This window comes from Lytechinus pictus, chromosome 7 (genome assembly GCF_037042905.1).
Source record: "Lytechinus pictus isolate F3 Inbred chromosome 7, Lp3.0, whole genome shotgun sequence".
Taxonomy (NCBI): domain Eukaryota; kingdom Metazoa; phylum Echinodermata; class Echinoidea; order Temnopleuroida; family Toxopneustidae; genus Lytechinus; species Lytechinus pictus.
Window position 1 is genome coordinate 15,481,142 of NC_087251.1, and position 20,418 is coordinate 15,501,559.

At 37.1% G+C, this 20,418-nt stretch overlaps 1 protein-coding gene across 1 annotated transcript in view; it reads right to left on the bottom strand.

The window, feature by feature from the left end:
• The window catches only part of LOC129264894 (WD repeat-containing protein 81-like), a 38,240-nt gene that overhangs the window by 15,905 nt on the left and 1,917 nt on the right, over positions 1–20,418 (bottom strand). Inside the window, exons 2-10 of the mRNA XM_054902854.2 lie at positions 15,149–15,260; positions 12,360–12,535; positions 8,482–8,641; positions 7,156–8,355; positions 5,662–5,991; positions 3,689–3,858; positions 3,138–3,300; positions 2,743–2,921; positions 780–2,212 (exon numbers count right to left, since the gene is read on the bottom strand). Coding sequence (XP_054758829.2) covers positions 780–2,212; positions 2,743–2,921; positions 3,138–3,300; positions 3,689–3,858; positions 5,662–5,991; positions 7,156–8,355; positions 8,482–8,641; positions 12,360–12,535; positions 15,149–15,247 — 3,910 coding nt within the window. The 5' untranslated portion in view covers positions 15,248–15,260. The remainder of the gene's footprint in view (positions 1–779; positions 2,213–2,742; positions 2,922–3,137; positions 3,301–3,688; positions 3,859–5,661; positions 5,992–7,155; positions 8,356–8,481; positions 8,642–12,359; positions 12,536–15,148; positions 15,261–20,418) is intronic.

The following is a 20,418-nucleotide window of genomic DNA, read 5'->3' on the forward strand; positions in this document are numbered from 1 at the left end:
TAGGTGACTAGGCTTTCCAGAATTTTTTAAGTTCTTTTTTTTAATTATGGCATGAAGTCTGAGAGGGTTCTATACAATTATGTCTAAAATTTCAAACTCACAAGTTGTAAAAAAGGTCATAAAAATGCTGCTATCTTTGTGTCTTTTAGAATGATAGCAGGCATACAATGTCACATGGGCCAATATAACCCCCCCCCCCCTCCCCACCATGGCACCATCCCATCCTATTAAAAGATTGCTTCAATTCGAAAGCTATGGTTTGTATAAAACACATCATCGCAATGGTCAGATCATGCTTGGAAGATGTAAGATTTTTCAAAATCTTAAACTGAGATCAAATTATGGGAGTCAATAATGAGATATTAAAAAGAAAAGATGAAAAACAAAAAGTTGAGTTCGAGATACACAAGAATACGTCATATAAAACAAAACAACTGAGAAAAAAAACAAGCATGTCTCATCATAATCATATATTACAATTTACATTAGATTATTTTATCTTAATTTGAGCTTATGAAATGGTAGGAATTCTGAAGATTATATCAGTAGCATGTAACTGACTAATGATGATAAGTTTTATGAAACATGGACCAATACAACAACAATCAATACCTCTTGACAGAGATGCAGGAATATGTTGTATTTACTTTTTCAAAGTTTTGTACATGGTGAAAAGAATTAAAAATATAACATTTTTGATAATCGCTGTGATTTAATTTCTCTCTATACTCTTCATTACAGACAGAAACAGAAAAAAGGAATTACTGTTCAGGTCTCACTTATTTCATTTGAATCTACATCATCATGCATGTAGCAGTAGATCAGTTGCTCTGGCGTCATGTAGCACCCTGAGAGAGACTCTAAAAGCTTTGGAGTAATGAAGCGAACTGTCAACGTTGGTCCTATACGGTGAGCTAGCCACATGATGCTCTCACTCGCAACATCACTTAGGCTCTTTCCAATTAGGGTGTTGACTTGATATAGTTTAGAGGACAACTGCTTCTTGTAGGTCCTCCTGTACTGGTCTGTGGCTTTGGTCTGACTTGTAAAGAGAAGGTCCTGTTCTTTGGTTTGCGAATGGGTACTGGGGGATGGTGATGAGGTAGATTTGCGTGAAGACACATCCTTTGAAGGAATTCTCTCGATGGTGGGCGAGCCTTCACCAGGCTCTTCTGATAAGGAAGGTAAATTCCCTGAGCTGATGGATGAGGTATCTGGCTCTTTCCCTAGTGACATGGTTTCACTGCCTTCACTGTCCAAAGGAGATGCCTGCTCACTTAAAGAGCTTCCATCATCTCCATTTTGAGACACCGGAACATCATCATCCTCCAGATTCTCCTTAACCTGGTCAACATCCTCCAACTCAATCTGCAACTTATCATTCATTCCTTGTTCGATAGTCCTCTCTTCACTGACTTCATCGCCTACTTCATCACCATCCTCAATTCCAAACAGTTCTTCATCAACAGACATGCCCTCTGTTCCATCAAGGAATGTCTCAGCCTCTTCCGCAGTATTACTCGCCCCTGAGGCCATTGTGGCAATGCAACTAGTTTGCTCATTAGCACCATGCATGAACATGGGGCATTGCTTCAGCCCATTTGTTGCTTCTGTGACATAATTCACCAAGGTGTTCAAGAATGGTTTGAGACCTAAGGACATGATGACCTGAGAGAGAAAAGAATGCTGGAACAGCAGGAGGTAGTCTGGTGAAGTAAAATCAGAATCGAAGAGATGACCCAATGGAGCAAGCAACTCATCCGTTGCTGCCTTTGGGCCAAGGTGTGCAGTGTACTTGCTGAACAAGGACAATGCTGCATATACAGCAGTGCTGCCTTCCTCAAAGAGACTCCTGATATATGGTAGCAGGATATCCCTTCCTTCCTCTGTGATGCCTTTGGTGCACTTGGGTAACCATTGTCTGGCTAGATGGACCATGTTCATGGCCTGATGGTCAGTGAGGTCCGTCTGATGAAGTTCCTGGTCATCCACCTGGAACCGCTGTAGATGAAGCTCAGAGAGAAACTGATGCAAGGACTGGAAGTACTGAGGAAATGAAATGAGACCTGAGTGATGTTGAAGCAGAAGGCTGGGGCTTAGTGGTGGCAGGCCATTTTGACCACTTTCAAAGTATGCAGACTGCTCCCAAGGTAGGCATTCACCCAACGTTGTGTCCATTCTTAGCAATGTATGCACTATCTCTCTGAGTGGCCTGTAAGAGAGAAAAAAAATATATGTATATAATGGAAAAATGTACTTACATAAAAAAAATAACGCAAGCATTAAAATTAAACTACAGACATATGGAATGAGATACAAACAAGTTTATCTTAATCAAAATTTATTTGTATTGATAGGGTAAATTACTTCTTAAATTTAATCAGTTTTCTCCTCTAAACATGATCCTATCCAAATTCAAGAATATGAATATAAACAAGAGGAACACCTTCCTTCATTTAAGATTTTGATGTTGTTTACCCTAAGATGGTCTAAGTTCATTGACCCCCAACAATTACTTTTGACCTTGGTCATGTGACCTCAAACTCTGGCAGGATGTTTAGTAATACTTGATAACCATTATGTTTAAGTTTCATGAACTAGGCCCATATACTTTTTAAGTTATGATGACATTTCAAACGCTTAACCTTTGGTTAAGATTTGATGTTGACGACGCCGCCGTCAGAAAAGCGGCGCCTATAGTCTCGCTCTGCTATGCAGGTGAGACAAAAACTATTGATATACCTTGGTAATTCCTGGTATTCTGCTCCCACAACCCTCTGCAAATGTCTCCACCTTGATTCCAAGTCTGACCCGATTTGGCGGAACCTTAGTTTTGGGGCAAGGCATAACTCGGCGACAATGCAGCCTATTGCTACCATATCCCTAGCAACAAGCTGCTGCCAATGGACTTGAGTTTCTTCCTGTTTGGATTGGAGAACAAATGAAAAGGCACTTAATTGAGGCTTGAAATATTAGTGGAACACATGGTATTACAGTCTGTATTTTTTCACTCCCTTGGGTATACAGCCAAGTTAATCAGGTACATAACACTATTTCTTTTCTCCAAGTGCAAATCAACTACTAGTATATCAAAAGATGCAAATGGTTAGTTTTATGCACTGGGGCCCAGGACTTACCACTTTGTGAGTCACAGGTACATCATAGCTTGACTTGGAAGTGAATGAGTAGAGTGATTCCAATTGATTGAGAGCAGAGAGTGGGTCGTATTCCTCAGGAAGGACAATGGTAGCAAGCTCTGGTCTGATCAGCCGCGAGTCAAGAGGCATGTCAGACTTGGGTCTGTAAAATAAGTGTTTACGTGGCATTGAAATTCATTGCAAGCTCTTCATATCCAGTAGTTTATGAAGTGAGCAAAACAAAGAGACATGAGTGTCACATTTATCTCTTCCTCAATAACAATATTCCTTTGTTCTTTTTCTTCCTTTTCTTCTTTTCTACTCTCTTTTCCCCCTTTGTCATTCATTATATAAATTGACACTGACATAAATCATTGTCATCTAAAACTATACTAGAAACGTTTGTATCTACAATGGCTCAAATACACTCATATGGAGCATAAAATGATAGAAATTACAAATTTCAATCTCTGAATGGGAACAAAATTGATATGAAATGAATTCTAGGTCAAAGTCTCTTATTTTACAGTGACCTTTTTCAAGGAAATCACCTGAAAAAGGGCAGTTTCCTGATTGGATTTTTGCTAAGCTGTAGATCCTCTGCTGCTGAGTAAGAACCAGCCACATTCTGTGCCTCTGTGTTGAAAGACTGTGATCTGGCTCGTATTGCAGTTGCATCAGACTCCTGGAGATCACTACTCCTTTCACTTTCAGCAGAGGTCTAGAAAGAATAAATTTAGCAATATGTCCGACAGTTCATGCAATCAATACAGGCTTCCGTGATAGAAAATATTAGTTTGATTTTTAATAGGACCTCATCAAGAGTATTTTTGGTCAGAATTGTCAAAATTCAATTTGTTTTATTTCCTGGAAGAGAGCACTATTTTTTCTATGGATTTAAAAAATCTGAATGTGCTAATAAATCCTAAAATGCTAGTTTTGAAAGTTTTTATCGATTCTATTTTGGGTATTTTATTGTAGATATAGTGTTACTTATTATTTTATAGGTTGTAATAAAATTGTCTGGCTTTGAGGGAAATGCCATATATATTTCCTGAACTAGTCACATATTGCCCGAGTCTTGACGAGGGCAATGTGGTTCTAATGAAGGAAATGTAATTTGGTATCTCGCGGAAATGAAAGCCAGCCTACATCTATATGATGTGTAATTCAAGATATCATTTGTAGCAATTTCTGTCTATTTACCTGTTGTTACATCTGATTTCAAATTCAGGTTATTAGTGAACTTGGTGGAGTAAATGTGAAGTGAATACGGCGCAGGTTTGCATCATGAGTTTATAATCAATTAGCCAGACAAAATTCATGTTTATATCTTGTATATAAATGCCTCATTATATTTTTGGTGCAGACCTAGATAATTATTTCACTTTGACCTCACCACTCATGAACAGGGCAAGTTCTTGCATTGATTCTTCAATCAAATAACAATGAACAGGATGTGAGTAAGTGGTATGCCTTCTTCTTCTATGAAATTTCTATTGAATTTCAATCCTCTTTTTGTTCACCTTTGCCTAACAGTTGGGGGGGATCAAGTATGCTTCTATAGACTTACAAACTTTAATTCTTCCTCTCTCATAAGGAGCATTTTATGCAAGTGAACCTTGTATTTGATAGATTTGAAAATTGTTTTTGTTAGTGGGTTAGGAAATGAGTTGCATATAATTTTTTTCAATTTCAGAAGGGAGATTTTAACTGAAATTCAATTTCTGATGACCTTTTGTGGGGTTCGTGATGCCTGCCACATATGATTTTGACTAAGAGCATGAGATCTTGAAAGATAATAGCAGAGCTGCCAACTTTGCACAACCACAAAAAAAAATCATATAATGGCAAAAAAAGAGGAATTTGGGGGAAAATCCAACAAAAACAAAACAACATAACCTTTAAAAGTGATGAGAAACCAAATGAAGAGAAAATAAATGAGAAACATGGGCAACAAATGAATAGTTGCATACCATGGATTTTAAGATGCTCCCATAGAAAATACAAGTTGAGAAATCAAAGTTATCTTTTAAAACTATAACTCCTGTGTCACCATTTTCAGGTATTAAAGTCAGATTTTTCCCCAAATCAAACAGGGAAACTGAAATGATTGTTACAAGAAGCAAAATTAATAAATATTGATTGTGTGTTCACAAATTAGTTCTGATTATTTTTACAATGAAATAATACTTCTTATATAAATTACAAATCAAGACTTCAGGGCAATTCCACATGGGCATTTGAACAATTTTCTATTCATATCTACAGCATTTTGGTAACCATGGTAACATAATTACCAGAAAATTGAGCCACTTTCACAAAACAAAATTGCCTCATAAATAAAATATGCCACACACTTAAAAGTATATTCATGATCCTATCATGATTCCTGCTTGTATGCTTCATCCAAGGCTTTGAGTATTAATGACCATCAATCTAATTGCTTTTACTATAAATGTGAAGTAAGATGACCTATTTTTCTCATGTGTCATTGCCCTTCAACAACTACAAAAATTCTTACTGTGAGGTTATCCTTGGTGTTAGGAGAGAGAGTGTCCATTGTATCCTGATCAGAGATGACTTTGCTATCGCTTCCTTCACTTCCTACAGACACATCCTGATCTGACCTTGAAACACTTTCCTCCTGGATGGTCACGTTGATGGATGATCCTGCATCTATCTGAGACCTCTCGATGTCCGGTCCCTCCATGGACATGTAGGGGGATGGAGAGAAGCGTTTGGGATGGGGCACATTGAAGAGCTGCACCACTCCATTGTTTGCCGGCAGCGTGTGTTGGTCAACCACACACAGCACCACGTTCTTAGCTCTTACTGCCGCTGTACCAGACAACTGGAAATATTGGAGAAAAAAAATCATAATTAGTCATTACATTTTCTTTAAAAAATAAAGCACCTAAACATGAATTCAAAACAGAGATTCTTTACATTATCTAAAGTGACCATGACAATCCATACTGCCTAAAATTTCTCTGAAGATAAAGGGCTAGACAAATGGTTATGGTAATGCATCTGAATGGTGTTCCACAACGCTTTTCATAATATAGAAAAAGATTTGTTACAGTCTTCTAAAAAATATGAGATTTTATTCTTTCATTATTATTACAGCTCCAAAGCTGAAGGTGTACTTAGTCCAATATCTTCTCCTGCAAGTTAGAGGATATTTGTTGTTGAATGTCAATGTAGATTGTACTTTCTATCAGCCCTCACAATAAACCCTCATGAGGGCACTTGAGGCATTATTACCTTCTTTTTCTTTGGCATAGAACCACTGCCAGTAATAGGGGCATTTCAACAGCAGAAAGGCAGGTGCAGTGGACAGTGGTCACCCAAGACAAGTCTTGATGCCTTGGGCTGTTGCAAGGGCAGATTTCATTCATATTAAAACCTCACATGAACCTGTGCATTCTCACTTTCCCAACGTGGATGACATCCTATATAAAGAATTCTCTTGATATTAGGGCCGTTATCGTTGAGAATATTCTCTGTCGATATCATGCTAAAAATATGTTACCAATATCGATATCGATAATCAATACGCGTGCAGTCATGATGTTTGGATTGTCATGATCTCACCCACACTTCGCTATTGTGGGAGTGAGATCGTGTTTTGTGGCTAATATTCTGTATTCGTATTTTGTTGAGATTTTGGAGTAATTTCTGTTGCTGTTCTGTGCAGTTTGAGGAAAAATATGTTTTCCGTGATTTTCCTTTGAAAAGCCACTTTCAAAGGGCCGTTTCCTTGAATTCTTTGAAATCGCTGAAAATCACTGTGTCCCTACATTATAGCAGGTATTATCGACAACGAGAGCAAGGTTAGCGATATCGCTAAGTGAAAAAAAACAAGCGACTATCGACAGGATTAGCGATAAAGACTTTATCGATAACAGCCCTATGAGCCCTACATGTATATGATTTATATGAAATTATTCTTTACAACTGGCACTTCAGTCATTCTGATAAGTGAAAACAAGCTTAGTCTACAATGATACCTTACCTTGCAGCCAAAGGTAAGATCAATCCATCGATGAAGCCTCTCTGAGACATATGGACTTTCCAACACAGCTCTATGCTTCTGTACAAAGTCTTCTGGACCATTGCACCAGGTGGGCACCTCCAGATCAGGCAGATCATCATGAATTGACTTAAAGATGGAAGCATCGGAGAAGAACTCTGGGATACATTCATCAGGTGTCCATCCTTGGAGCCGCTGCATGCTGGCTGGATACTCATTGGGCACCCATACTGATCGCACATGGGTCTGGAGCAGAGTCTTTGGTGTGCAACGTGCCTTGTAGATGTAGTAGGTGATTTCAGACAGGACATCAGAGATGTGGTGAGGGACCTGACCAGCAAGGTTGCTCCCGTGCTCCTCATTCAAGGCCTGCATCTGTAATGCAGACTCATAGGTGAAGTCTAACTGATTGTCTCCTTTGTTGAGTCTATACTTGGATTTGGAGAAATCCCTGTAGCTGCCATTGGGTTGGGTGAAATCCATGACCCAGGGCATGATTGGATGATGGTTGGGGTTGCCCATTTGACGATTGGCAAGACGATTAAGGATCATAAGATATTCATAGTTAGTGAGCTGCCCCATGGCCCATTTCTGCATAATTTCTGGTAATGCATCCATCTTTGGAACACACTTGAAACCACCACCTATTGCACATGGTTGATTTATATCTGTTTTGTCACTTTGCACTTTAGTTTCATTTACTATTGCACCACGTTGACCTTCGGGCAAAGTTCTTTGAGTTCTTTGATTGCTCCCTACGAAGCTCAAGACATCATTCCACTTTGGTCCACAGAATTGCACCCAGAGTTTTTCATCAATGGTAAAATCAGACAGCGATACGTTCCCACATGACATGCCTCTTTGATGACAGTGACTCACTGCATGCAGCATTTGAAAGATGACAAATAGAACCTTACCATGGGAACCAGAGAGGGATGCAGGACTGAACATGGTCACATCCTGGACTGTGTGCTCGTGGTGAGGCTGAAGAAGGTACAAACAGTCTTTGGTGACTATGCAGCAGAACAAAGACACCATGTTGGAATGTTCTATGGCTTGAGACTGTGCAGTATTGGAAGATTTTCCAGCTGTCTTAGAAGCTGAATCTGACATGTCATTGATGGAGATAATTGGACATCCATACAACTGCTGGATTAAATCAATTACTGTTGTGGAATCAACCTGTAAATGCAAAGAAAATAAATACAATTAATTTACTACATTTTTCTCATTATATGAACTCCATCTCCACAACTGAGAGACGATTGATATGATAATTACGATGAAAACTAATTTGTCTCATATTACCTGGTCTGATAATGAATGATGATATCGATTAAGCGTAGAAGATGTGTTGTGATAAGCTTCTTCCCACTCAGTTTGATAGATCTGTTTAGCCACTCTCTCCATGAATTCCATGAAACTGTTTTCATCACCCATTTTCATATCTATTTTGATCGGTGGTAGACTAGGAAGAAAAAAATCGTATTAAAAACAAAACTGGATCAATTTATATAAAATGAAATAACATGATTTCATTTTCTATGTACTTTTGTAATTATTTTGTAAATCATTACTGTATTGACAGTTATGGCACTTTGTTTGTTCAAAATATGTGGATATGTTTCACAATGGGCCATCCCCAGTGGCGGATCCAGGGGGGTGGCGCAGGGGGCGCGCGCCCCCCCTAATATTTGAGCGGCGCCAAAGGCGCCGCTCAAAAAAAAAAAAAGTAAAAGAAAGAAAAGGCGCTGCTTGAAAAAATAAAAATAAAGGAAAGAAAAGGCGCCGCTTAAAAAATATATACACTGATATAATATTAGCAACAGTAAGGAAAGACTATCCCCCAGCGAAGCACAATCATATTATCTTCCTTATCTTTTTTTTAACTACCCTTTTCCCAACAACTTCGCCTGTTGAAAATAATCAGCACTGCGCTGCCTGCATATAACTGGCGCCAATCAAGAATAATCAGCGCCACCTTAATCTAAATCGGCGCCAGACAAGAATAATCAGCGCCATTTGGTTATAAATCGGCGCCAGTCGAGAAAAATCGGCACTGCCAGAGTCTTAACCGGCGCCGATCAAGGATAATCTGCGCCACCTAAATCTAAATCGGCACCAGATAAAAATAATCGGCGCCATCTGGTTATAAATCGGCGCCGGTAAAGAAAAATCGACGCTGCCTGAGTTCTTAACCGGCGCCGATCAAGGATAATCAGCGCCACCTATATCTAAATCGTGGCTGGTCAAGAATAATCAGCGCCATCTGGTTATTAATCGGCTCTGCCCGAGTCTTAACCGGCGCCGATCAAGAATAATCAGCTCTACCTAAATCTAAATCGGCGCCGGACAAGAATAATCAGCACCACCTGGTTAAAAATCGGCGCCAGTCAAGAATAATCGGCGCCTCCTGGTTCTAAATCGGCGCCAGTCAATTATGAATTGCCGCTGCCTAAATCTTACGTGACGTCGGTAAAAATAATCAGCACTACTTGTTCTAAATCGGTGCCGGTCAAGAATAATCAGCGTCCCCTGGTTCCAATAAATAGGCGCCGGTAAAATAATGAAGAAGGGCCTATTGCCAACCAAATCTAGATCGGCGCCGGTCAAGAATGATCAGCGGCACCTGGTTATACATTTTATTGTTGAATGGTCATAACAAAGCTTATCGCATGCCCTTACAGAGTGGACTGGGGCGGGGCAGTTGCCCACAGAATGACAGATGTCATGAAATCTTTAATTTATTTTAAAAATCCCAGAATCATACAAAAGCGTAGAGCAAATCCTTTAATTTTGATCTTATTTTCCAATGCTTTAATAAAAAGAAGGTCAGTCACTTTTCTTCTTTACACATTCCACATTGTGCCACCTCTATGGCCTTTAGTTTAAGACAGCTACTATAGTGTTTTATGAAGATGATTCGATATTTTAGCCCAAAACTTTGCTAAAACCCGTTGCTAGTACCGGGAGTGTATAATTACGCAACCAGTCGTATATTGAGATTGAGCTACACAACTCGTTCTTTATTTAAAATCGTGCTTAAATTATCCGCTTCTCAGATTGGAATATAAAAATTTTCAGCTCGCGCTTCGCGCTCGCATCATTTCTGTAGCAAAACCCCATACTTTTTATGATTAAATAGGTGAATAGAATGTCCCGTTTTCAGTTCTAAACGTCAAAAGAACTCCCGCTTCGATTTGCAATAATCTTTTGCTGGATATAATATTGTTCTTTATTACAAACGTCCATTAAACTGTCATTTTTTTCAGATCGAAATATCAAAATTTTATGCTCGTGCTTCGCGCTCGCATCTATTGTCTTTTTTTAGATATCCATCTTAATCATTGGTACCAAAAATACATAGAATATCAAGCTTTCTGGTCAGAATATAAAGAAATTTCAGCTCGCCCTCGGCACTCGCATTATCTGTGTAGTGAGATATGTACATGTATCCTCCTCATGGGTTACTACAAACAGTCCTAAACAGGCACCTTTTTCCTGTTTTCAGGTCAGTATATTAAAAAATTTCAGCTCGCGCTTCGCGCTCGCATTAATTTGTTGGTGAGATATGTGTTTCTATCTCATGAGTCATATAAATATATATATATATGTGTGTGTGTGTGTGTGTGTGAGTTTGTTTTGTGTGATATCGAGCGCCTTTGGAAAGTTGATTCATGATTTTGCCCCCCAAATCTTAAAAAAGGGATCGACGCCCCTGTGTATATATATATATACATATAGTAAAAAAAAACTTGTATCTCTATTAATATACAAAAGTATTGGCCTCATCGCAATAAAAGGGTTAATACACGAGATTTTGAAATCGCACATAACATGCATAATTTGTGTTACTTTTTGCTTGTTTCTTTCTTTAATAAGTTTTTCAATCTCTCTCTATATATGTTTTAGATTATATGTTTAAATTGATGTATATTTTCTGTTATAATGAAATATGTTTAAGTGGACTTCAGAGAATGGTCGTACGCAGCAAGGGGGAAGGGGGGCACATTCGCGATCTGCTGTTGTGAAAAACAATTTTTTTCCTTAACATTTCATGAAAACTATGAAAAATATGCAAATGTGAGATGTGCACCAAATTTTCGAGTCTTGCCCCCCCCCCCCCCCCCCCGGAAATATTATCTGCGTGTGGTCATGCAAAATGGTATGACTGGAAATCCTACATTTTGAAAAGAGCATTTGATAGGGTCAGATTTTACCCCTTTTTCAACATTTTCTTTTGGCGCCGGTGAAGTGCAAAAATATGTGCGCCGCTCGGCAGTGCACCCCCCCCTTTCGCCAAAAGCTGGATCCGCCTATGATCCCTATCAAAAGCATGTTGTTCTTATTAGGCCTTTAAAAAAGTGTTATGTTTCCCTCATTCAACCAACCGTAAAATGCAATTAAAAAAAAAACAGGGACACTTTTATTTTTAGCAGAGTGAGTGAGAAAGTGTCAGATTTTTTTGCTCAAATTTGTATTCAATGGCTTTGAAAAAGCACTTTAATGTGTTTCAACATGTTTGACTGCATTAATAAATCATCCCATGAGTGGTTTTATTTGTGAAGTACAGCAGTAAAGGTATAAAAAAAAAACGACAGACTGACCCAACATTCTGCTTTTGGGCTTATGAGGGCAACAAAATATATTTTTAGGCCTTATTGCCACCCCTGCACTACATGTGTTCTACAACACGTTGTAGTTTAATAACATTGTGGAGATAAATGAAATGATGATATTGGTTCCTACTAGGTTGTGATTTTTTAGTTAATTATTATTGGGTAGATGCAAATACCCTTCTTCATGTATCAAAAGAAAGGTAACATGATTGAGACCAAGAAAATTTTGAATCATGTTAATGAAACAAATTTTATATGATACCTGACCCTGCAAGTAAACAAAATAATGAGCTAAAGAGCTATTTTTTTAATACAAGGACATTTTAATGTTTTAAAATTTGGTCGGTACAAGCATGGACTTGGTGATTTTTAGATGTATTATTTGCATTGTATTACCCTTTGTGCTTTTACAAAGGCTGTTTTATCAACTAGGAAATAAACTTCAATACCTCATCAATACCAGTCAAGTTTGGCCTTCATTCAGAAGGATCAACATGTGATTCTCAAAAGGGGGTCAAACCAATATCATGCTAAATTCAAATGGAATAAAAAAGCAAATTCACTAACCTTAAGGCCCCATTGGTGGGCTTTGTGATCCTGCAAACTGTTATCTTCTGCCATGGTTTTACAGCTTTGGAAAATATGATACTCCTACTGGTCGACGACCATTTTGGGATGCTAGCATCTGAGGACGATGGAATGCTACCAGTTTTCTGAATGTGCCGTACCCATTTTTCATGGACCTATAAAATGATCAAATTAAAAAGACACCAATGGCACTCATTGATCCAGATGATGATTTTTGTTTAAGACACAGACAAATATATATATATATATATACACACACATATAAATTGCCATAGCCTGGTGAATAGATAGAGCAGGGTGGTTTACAGGAAAGGAATGAAACAATGACGACATCTAAAATGAACCCAAAATGCAAGAAAAAAAGCAGATAGATAGATGCTGTACAGTTGTACTGTATGCACCTACAATCTAATTAGCATAAATTGCTTTTGAGTTGAAAACGCAGCCCACTAGCATACTATCACCTATTCATGCCAGCCGAAAAAAGGCTGACATAAATAGATAATAAACAAGGCCAGCATAAAGGTTAGCTGGGGTTTTGATGTGTGGTAGAGTCTTGTGTTGTGCATGTTTATTATTATGTTGATGTGGTCACATCATCATGTAATGACATCATCATCACATGACTAGTCACATGTTGTTATGTGTTTCTTCACACTGGCCTTGCTTGCTCACTGCCTCCAGCTGATGAACGTGTGTGTGTATTTGAGTTTTGTCAGACGTGGATCAATCAGATATGATTATTTACGTCTGGGACAGACCTTTAACGTCACCATCCGAAAGACGTGACCAGGGCTCGAACCTCTGCATCAATTTGTAACTTCCCCGCATAGCTTGGATTACAGGCGCACGCCACAACGCCCAGTTGAACAAGCAAGGTCGCCACAACGCCCAGATGAACAAGCAAGGTCTTTCTTATATACCCAAGTACATGATGCGCAAACTTTTTTATAGTTAGTGAAGAAACCATCACACCATGGTTGAATCTCATGCATAAACATGTTGTTTGACAATAGACTTTATTGCTTTCATCCAATAGGCAGAGAAGAGACCTGTGAGAATCTTATCATGCATTCACTAATACAAATTAGGAATTCATTGCATAATTTGAATATATTTTTTTAATCCATAATGAACAGTCCACAAAGGTGTATTCATATCTTAACCTACAATGGCTAAGATGCAGCAAACTACTGTCTGGTTCATTGAATTTCAGTGGTATTCTTCCATTCCATTCATATGGATCTGTCTACCTAAAAGTACTCAAAACAAATGCCGAATAATGAAATATGTGCATCACCTTTTGAATTTGTCTAGTTTAATAATGGGACTCTAAACCTCAATGAATGCATGATTCATGATTACTGCTAGGTCAGACAATGAATCACCTGCATACCTTCGAGACAAATATGGATGCATGGTTTATGGCTGTTGCTAGGTCAGACGAGGTTTGGTGAATGAATTTATAGATTCATTCATATATTAAAATACTAGGTTCGTTGACCTTTTGACCATGATCATATGACCTGAAACTGCAATCTGATCAGTGGTACTTGATTGCAGTTGTGTCCAAGTGTCATGAAACAAGTCCATTTACTTTATTAAAGTTATAATGGCTCATCATAAACTTAACCTGGTTTAAGATTCCAATGCTGACGATGCCAGTTGCAATAATTTTCATTAAAAAATAAATAAATAATGAAAATTTAAAAAACACATAAATACATAAGAAATTCTAAAAACAAGGAAATACATAAGAACATTTTGACTTTTGCAATTTTTCTTTGTAAAACCTATAAGATTACAAAAATGACATCTGAAAAAAAAATCAAAATCGTAAGTGATATTGGGTATTGAATATGCAAATGTTTTCAAAAATATATTTGTATATTTCATTCATAATAAAAAAGTAATTATTTCAGATTTTTTAATACCGGCTTGCAGTTTAGGTTGCAAAGAATGCGCCAGCCAAATTTCAGTGTGATCACACAAACTGCAGCTGAGATCAGAGGGGGGCATGATGCACCCCCACCCCACATCCTCAATACATCTCAAATAGCACAGTCCTTTATACCTGTCACATTTCCCCTATGGCGGCCGTACGGTGAGTTAAAAATAGCAGTTTTAACAGTTTTTGTACCAGGTACATATAGGTGGTTTGAATAAAAACGAATAAAATGGCTGTTTTTTACTCATCGTACAGCCGAAATAGGGGAAATATGACTGAGGTAATAAAGAAAAGACTAGCTACTTTTTATAACACACAGTAAATGAGTATTTAAGTATAGATCTGAATATTTCTTTTTTTTTTTTTTTTAGATAATTTTTAAAATATTTCAACTTATTTAGGTCCACCCCTTGAAAAAAAGCTCATTCCTACAGTGACAATGTGACTGTTCGCGAGCCAAAGACAAAGGAACATTGTTAACATGTAATTTGAAAAAAATCCTCTACCGTAAGTCAAGTTGGGATACGTGATGAACCAAAATTAATTTGTTGTCTAAAATGATTCTGCATATATCGCAAGAATGGTATTCAATGTCTATAATTACCTCTGTCACTTTTGAACTTTGACCCCTAAATCAAATTAGATCATTGTCACTCTATACATACTTGGACTGAAGTTAATCTGTAAAATAGTAGAGCACAAAAATGGGATGGAAAGCATAATGCCTCCAACAACCCATACATGTGTACATGTACGGTGGGCAAAGGCATGAAAAAGCTAGATTCAATCAAGTTAATATTCAAAATGAAAATGAATTTACCACAACTGCAAAGGTATTTGGATCCAGATTCTGCTGGATCTGGAATGGATCCAGGTTTAAGTCCTGAGACAGTTTGATGACTCCTTCCTCTTCTCCCATGATTGAGTAGAATCTTTTGAAAAGATAGGAATAAGAGAGAAATGTCACTTAGAGTGAAAAGTCAGGCACCAAACTAAAATTCTGTGCCACATCTGATTTAATGGTAGCTTGGCGTAAAAATGAATTTGACCACTATTTTTACCTTATGAAATAAAAATGCTTTAAGAATCACAATGGGTCCATGTAATTAGGGTCTATATGCCTAATGCCTTGCTCAAATACTAAAATGAATTGTTTAAATTACTTTCTTCTAATTAAAAAATTAAAGTTTTTTTGGCTACATTGTTTTACTTTCCATCCGCACAGGGCTTCACAAATATACGCTGAAAATTTACAGTTTTTGAGTGCTCTGCCTTCGATCTTAAAAAAAATCCTCAAGAATGTATTGAGCAAGTGGAATGCTCTGCCAGTCTCGCCTGCATTATGCTCTTCAATTTATCAGCAGTGCTTTGAAAACAACTAAGATGAATAATTATTCACAAAACACCATAATGAGATACTAGGTTCACTGACCCTAAATAACCTTTGACCTTGTTCATATGACCTGAAACTCGTGCAAAATGATACATGATTACCCTATGTCCAAGTTTCATGATATATCTCCACAAACTTTTAAAGTTATGATGACATTTAAAAAATACCCCAACATGGCCAAAGTTCATTGACCCTAGATGACCTTGACCTTGATCATGTGACCTAAAACTTAAGCATGATGATCAGTGATACTTGATTGCCCTTATGTCCAAGTTTAATAAACTAGGTCCTTATGATGACATTTAAAAAACTGAACCTAGGTTAAGATTTCAATGTTGATACCCATAATATGAAAAAAGTTCACTGACTATAGATAACCTTTGACCTTGGTCATGTATGTAACCTGAAACTCATGCAAGATGATCAGTGATACTTGATTACCCTCATGTCAATTTTTCATGAACTAGGTCCATATATTTTTATGTTATGTCTGATGACACTTCAAAAACTTAAAGGAGAATGAAACCCTTGAAACCAGCTGAATCCATATCAAAGAGAAAAATCAAAGAAACATAGTGTTGAAAGTTTGAGGAAGATTGAATGAATAATAAGAAAGTTATGAGCATTTGAATGTCGAGATCACTAATGCTCTGGAGATCCTCCTATTGGCAATGCGACCAAGATCTATGATGTCACAGATGAACAACTCTCCCCTTTTGGACACTGAAAATATACCCCAAAACATCTCTTTTTGCTCATTCTAATCATGTGACAAACGATTCATCAATGATATAATGTTGTGAAACCTCTGTACTTGTCCTCTCATAAAGAGAACACCTCACCTTGTGATAGACTCTATAAAAGTGAGAATATAAGTGAAATAAGTACTAAAGTATAATGAGGGAGTTGTACGTGTGTGACATCACAGATCTTGGTCGCATTGCCAATTGGAGGATCTACATGGCATTAGTGATCTCGACATTCAAATGCTCATAACTTTCTTATTATTCATTCAATCTTCCTCAAACTGTCAGCAATATGTTTCTTTGATTTTTTTCTTTGATATGGATTCAGCTGGTTTCAAGGGTTTCATTCTCCTTTAACCTTGGTTAAGATTTCAATGTTGACACCGCCACCGCCATTGGAAAATCAGCGCCTATACTCCTGCTCTGCTATGCAGGCGAGACAAAAACAGATCATAAATAAATTGAATTCAGTATTTTTTGTGACGAAAGGGACATATGATAATGATATATCAATAATCAAAGACATTTTGGACTGTGTTACATGTTGCATAGTTGCACAGAATCAACAGGGTTTAAAATACATGAACATGTAGCTAGTAGTGGTCAAAACCACTCAACTGTACAAATGCCCCAAATATTTGATGCACATATCAAACTGCAAATATATATTAATATCATAATTACACAATAATTGCTATTTAAAACAAGTGGAATGCCTCTGGCCGTCTCACCTGCATCACGCGATTCAATATAGCAGCAGTGCTGATTTTGAAAACTACTATAACTCGCACAAGATGTTCAGTGATACTTGGTTAAGTACTCTTATTTCCACGTTTTATGAACTAGACCAATACACTTACATGTATAGAGATATGATGGCAATTCAACAAATACCCCCAACGTGGCCAAAGTTCTTTGACCTTACATGACCTTTGACCTTGATCATGTGACCTGAAACTCGCACAGGATGTTCAGTGATACTTGATTACTCTTATGTCCAAGTTTTATGAACTAGACCAACACACTTACATGTATAGAGATATGATGGCAATTCAACAAATACCCCCAACGTGGCCAAAGTTCTTTGACCTTACATGACCTTTGACCTTGATCATGTGACCTGAAACTCGCACAGGATGTTCAGTGATACTTGATTACTCTTATGTCCAAGTTTTATGAACTAGACCAACACACTTTCAAATTTATGGCTGTAATTCAACAAATACCCCAATTTGGCCAAAGTTCATTGACCCTAAATGACCTTTGACCTTGATCATGTGACCTGAAACTTGCACAGGATGTTCAGTAATACTTGATTACTATTATGTCCAAGTTTCATGAATCAGATCCATAAACTTTCAAAGTTATGATGGTAATTCAACAGATACCCCCAATTCGGCCAAAGTTCATTGACTCTAAATGACCTTTGACCTTGGTCATGTGACGTGAAACTCATGCAGGATGTTCAGTGATACTTGATTAACCTTATGTATAAGTTTCATGAACTAGGTCTATATATTTTCTAAGTTATGATGACATTTCAAAAACTTAACCTTAGGTTAAGATTTTGATGTTGATTCCCCCAACATGGTCTAAGTTCATTGACCCTAAATGACCTTTGACCTTGGTCATGTGACATGAAACTCAGGCAGGATGTTCAGTAATACTTGATTAACCTTATGGCCAAGTTTCATGAACTAGGTCCATATACTTTCTAAGTTATGCTGTCATTTCAAAAACTTAACCTCAGGTTAAGATTTGGTGTTGATGCCGCCGCCGTCGGAAAAGCGGCGCCTATAGTCTCACTCTGCTATGCAGGTGAGACAAAAACTCTTGAAATAGACCTACATTGTGGAGAGCATTCAAGCATAATTGTTTAAGTTATTCATCTTGGAATACCCTTACCAATGCCAAAGCTCAATCACATTAATTATAGGGGAGACCGGGGTTAGTTGGAACATGGGGTAAGTTGAAACATTGTAATTTTCTTTAACGTCTTTAAATAAATTTCTGCAATACTGCCCTCAATTTATTGTCATTATCAACAGCCATCCACCATATTACAGACAACACATATGCAACAAGCCTGGTGAAGTTAGAAAGGAATTTTTGTTTTTTGACCTTCTGAGTAATTTTTTTCTCTTTCAGAAATGTTTGATTATCTCAGAGAAGTGTATAGATCAAGTTGGCCAGTTTAGGGGTATAATAGACACTTATACCAAGCTACAAAATGAGGTTATTAATATGCTATGGTGAAGTCCCTTTTTTGAGCTGTAAGCTTATAAACGTCAAATGGGCCTCCGGGGTTAGTTGGAACAAAATTGAAGGGGCTAGTTGGAACATGTTCCAACTTACCCAAAACATAATTATGAATAAAAACATTGGATATGAGAAAAAAATATATAAAGTATTTCACACTCTTCTGAACATGTATTGTATACCATGCTTGTTTTGTTTATCAGTTAGGTCTGAGTGTGCATTTAAGGCCTATTGTAGGCCCCTAATGCAATATTAACCCTTATCAAACTGGGGGGTCAATTTGAGCCCCCCCCCAAGAAAATTGTCACTACGCCGTCGCACGAAATGTTTTGACTACACTGCTCGCTGACTTTTTACTTTCAAGTCTTGCGCATCATTTGAGACCAAATTTGCGATGCCCGTGAGTGCAATTTTGAAATTACGCAACATTTTGTATGTGCATGTTCGGACCCAAAATTGTAAAAAAAAACGTGATTCCATGTACAATGTCAATGCAAATTGTGTTTTTCAACCAAAAGTCATAAATGTATGATTATTTTTTTACTTTTGTTGGTTCAAATAGATTCATTTTATGCTATTTATGATCGGAAAAGAGTCCCGACAAAGTTCATCAGAAAAAACAAAGGTTCGAAAAAACAAAAATACAAATAAAAAAAACATAAAATACATAATTATATTTTTTTCAATTTTTTGTGGATATTTGTTATAAATGTGAAAAATGATACTCTAACCAAAAATTAGCATTCTACAAGCTTAATAATTAGAGTTAAAGGCAAAAACATACACACAAAAAAACAAATTTAGGGCAAATTTCATATGCTTATTTGCATAATTAATGAAAAAAGTATAAACAATTAATTTTTGTCTTATAAATTTGATGCAGAAGTACATGAAATTGCTGATACATGTAGTACAATTAATTGCATGTAAAATCAAACGCACCCAAATATGTGGAATTCTACTACACAGTCTGCTTGCGTGAGTGGCTGTATAATAGAAAACATAAAGTTCAACGAATCCACACTTAAATATTTTGAACTTGAATAAAATAAAGCAAGTAGGCTAAAACCATGTAATATTACAGTTTTAAGTAGTTTTAGTATAATTCTTAATTGACCATGCAGTGTTCCAACTTACCCCATACCATGTTCCAACTTACCCCGTATTGGGGTAAGTTGGAACGTTTGCGATGGTCTTGTTCAAGGTGGATTTTTTCAGTAACCATAATAGAGTTTAAAAATTTTATGGGGTACATTTGAAGCCCTTAGATATATGCTTCAAGCTGATATATTGATTGTTTCTCGAATAAAATCTATTTGGATTTTACAGCCATTTTTGTCAAAAATGTTCCAACTAACCCCGGTCTCCCCTACTTTGTAGTGGATTCCTTTTATTCCTAATAATAATAGTGGTTGCTTTAATATAATAATAATAATAATAATAATAATATGAACATTTGTAATGCGCCGGTATCCATCATAAAAAGATGCTCATGGCGCAATATACATGTATATAGGGCACAGGTCCCTTTTGGTGCTCACAGCGCTTCAAGAAAGTAAATATACACATGAACAATGATTGAAATAAAATAGAAAGATAAAGAGAAAAGAAATGTGAATTTACCTGAACACAGCATGCTGTATTTTGGTAGGCCGATTGAATGGTTAATGAGAGAAGAAACTTAAAACTTGA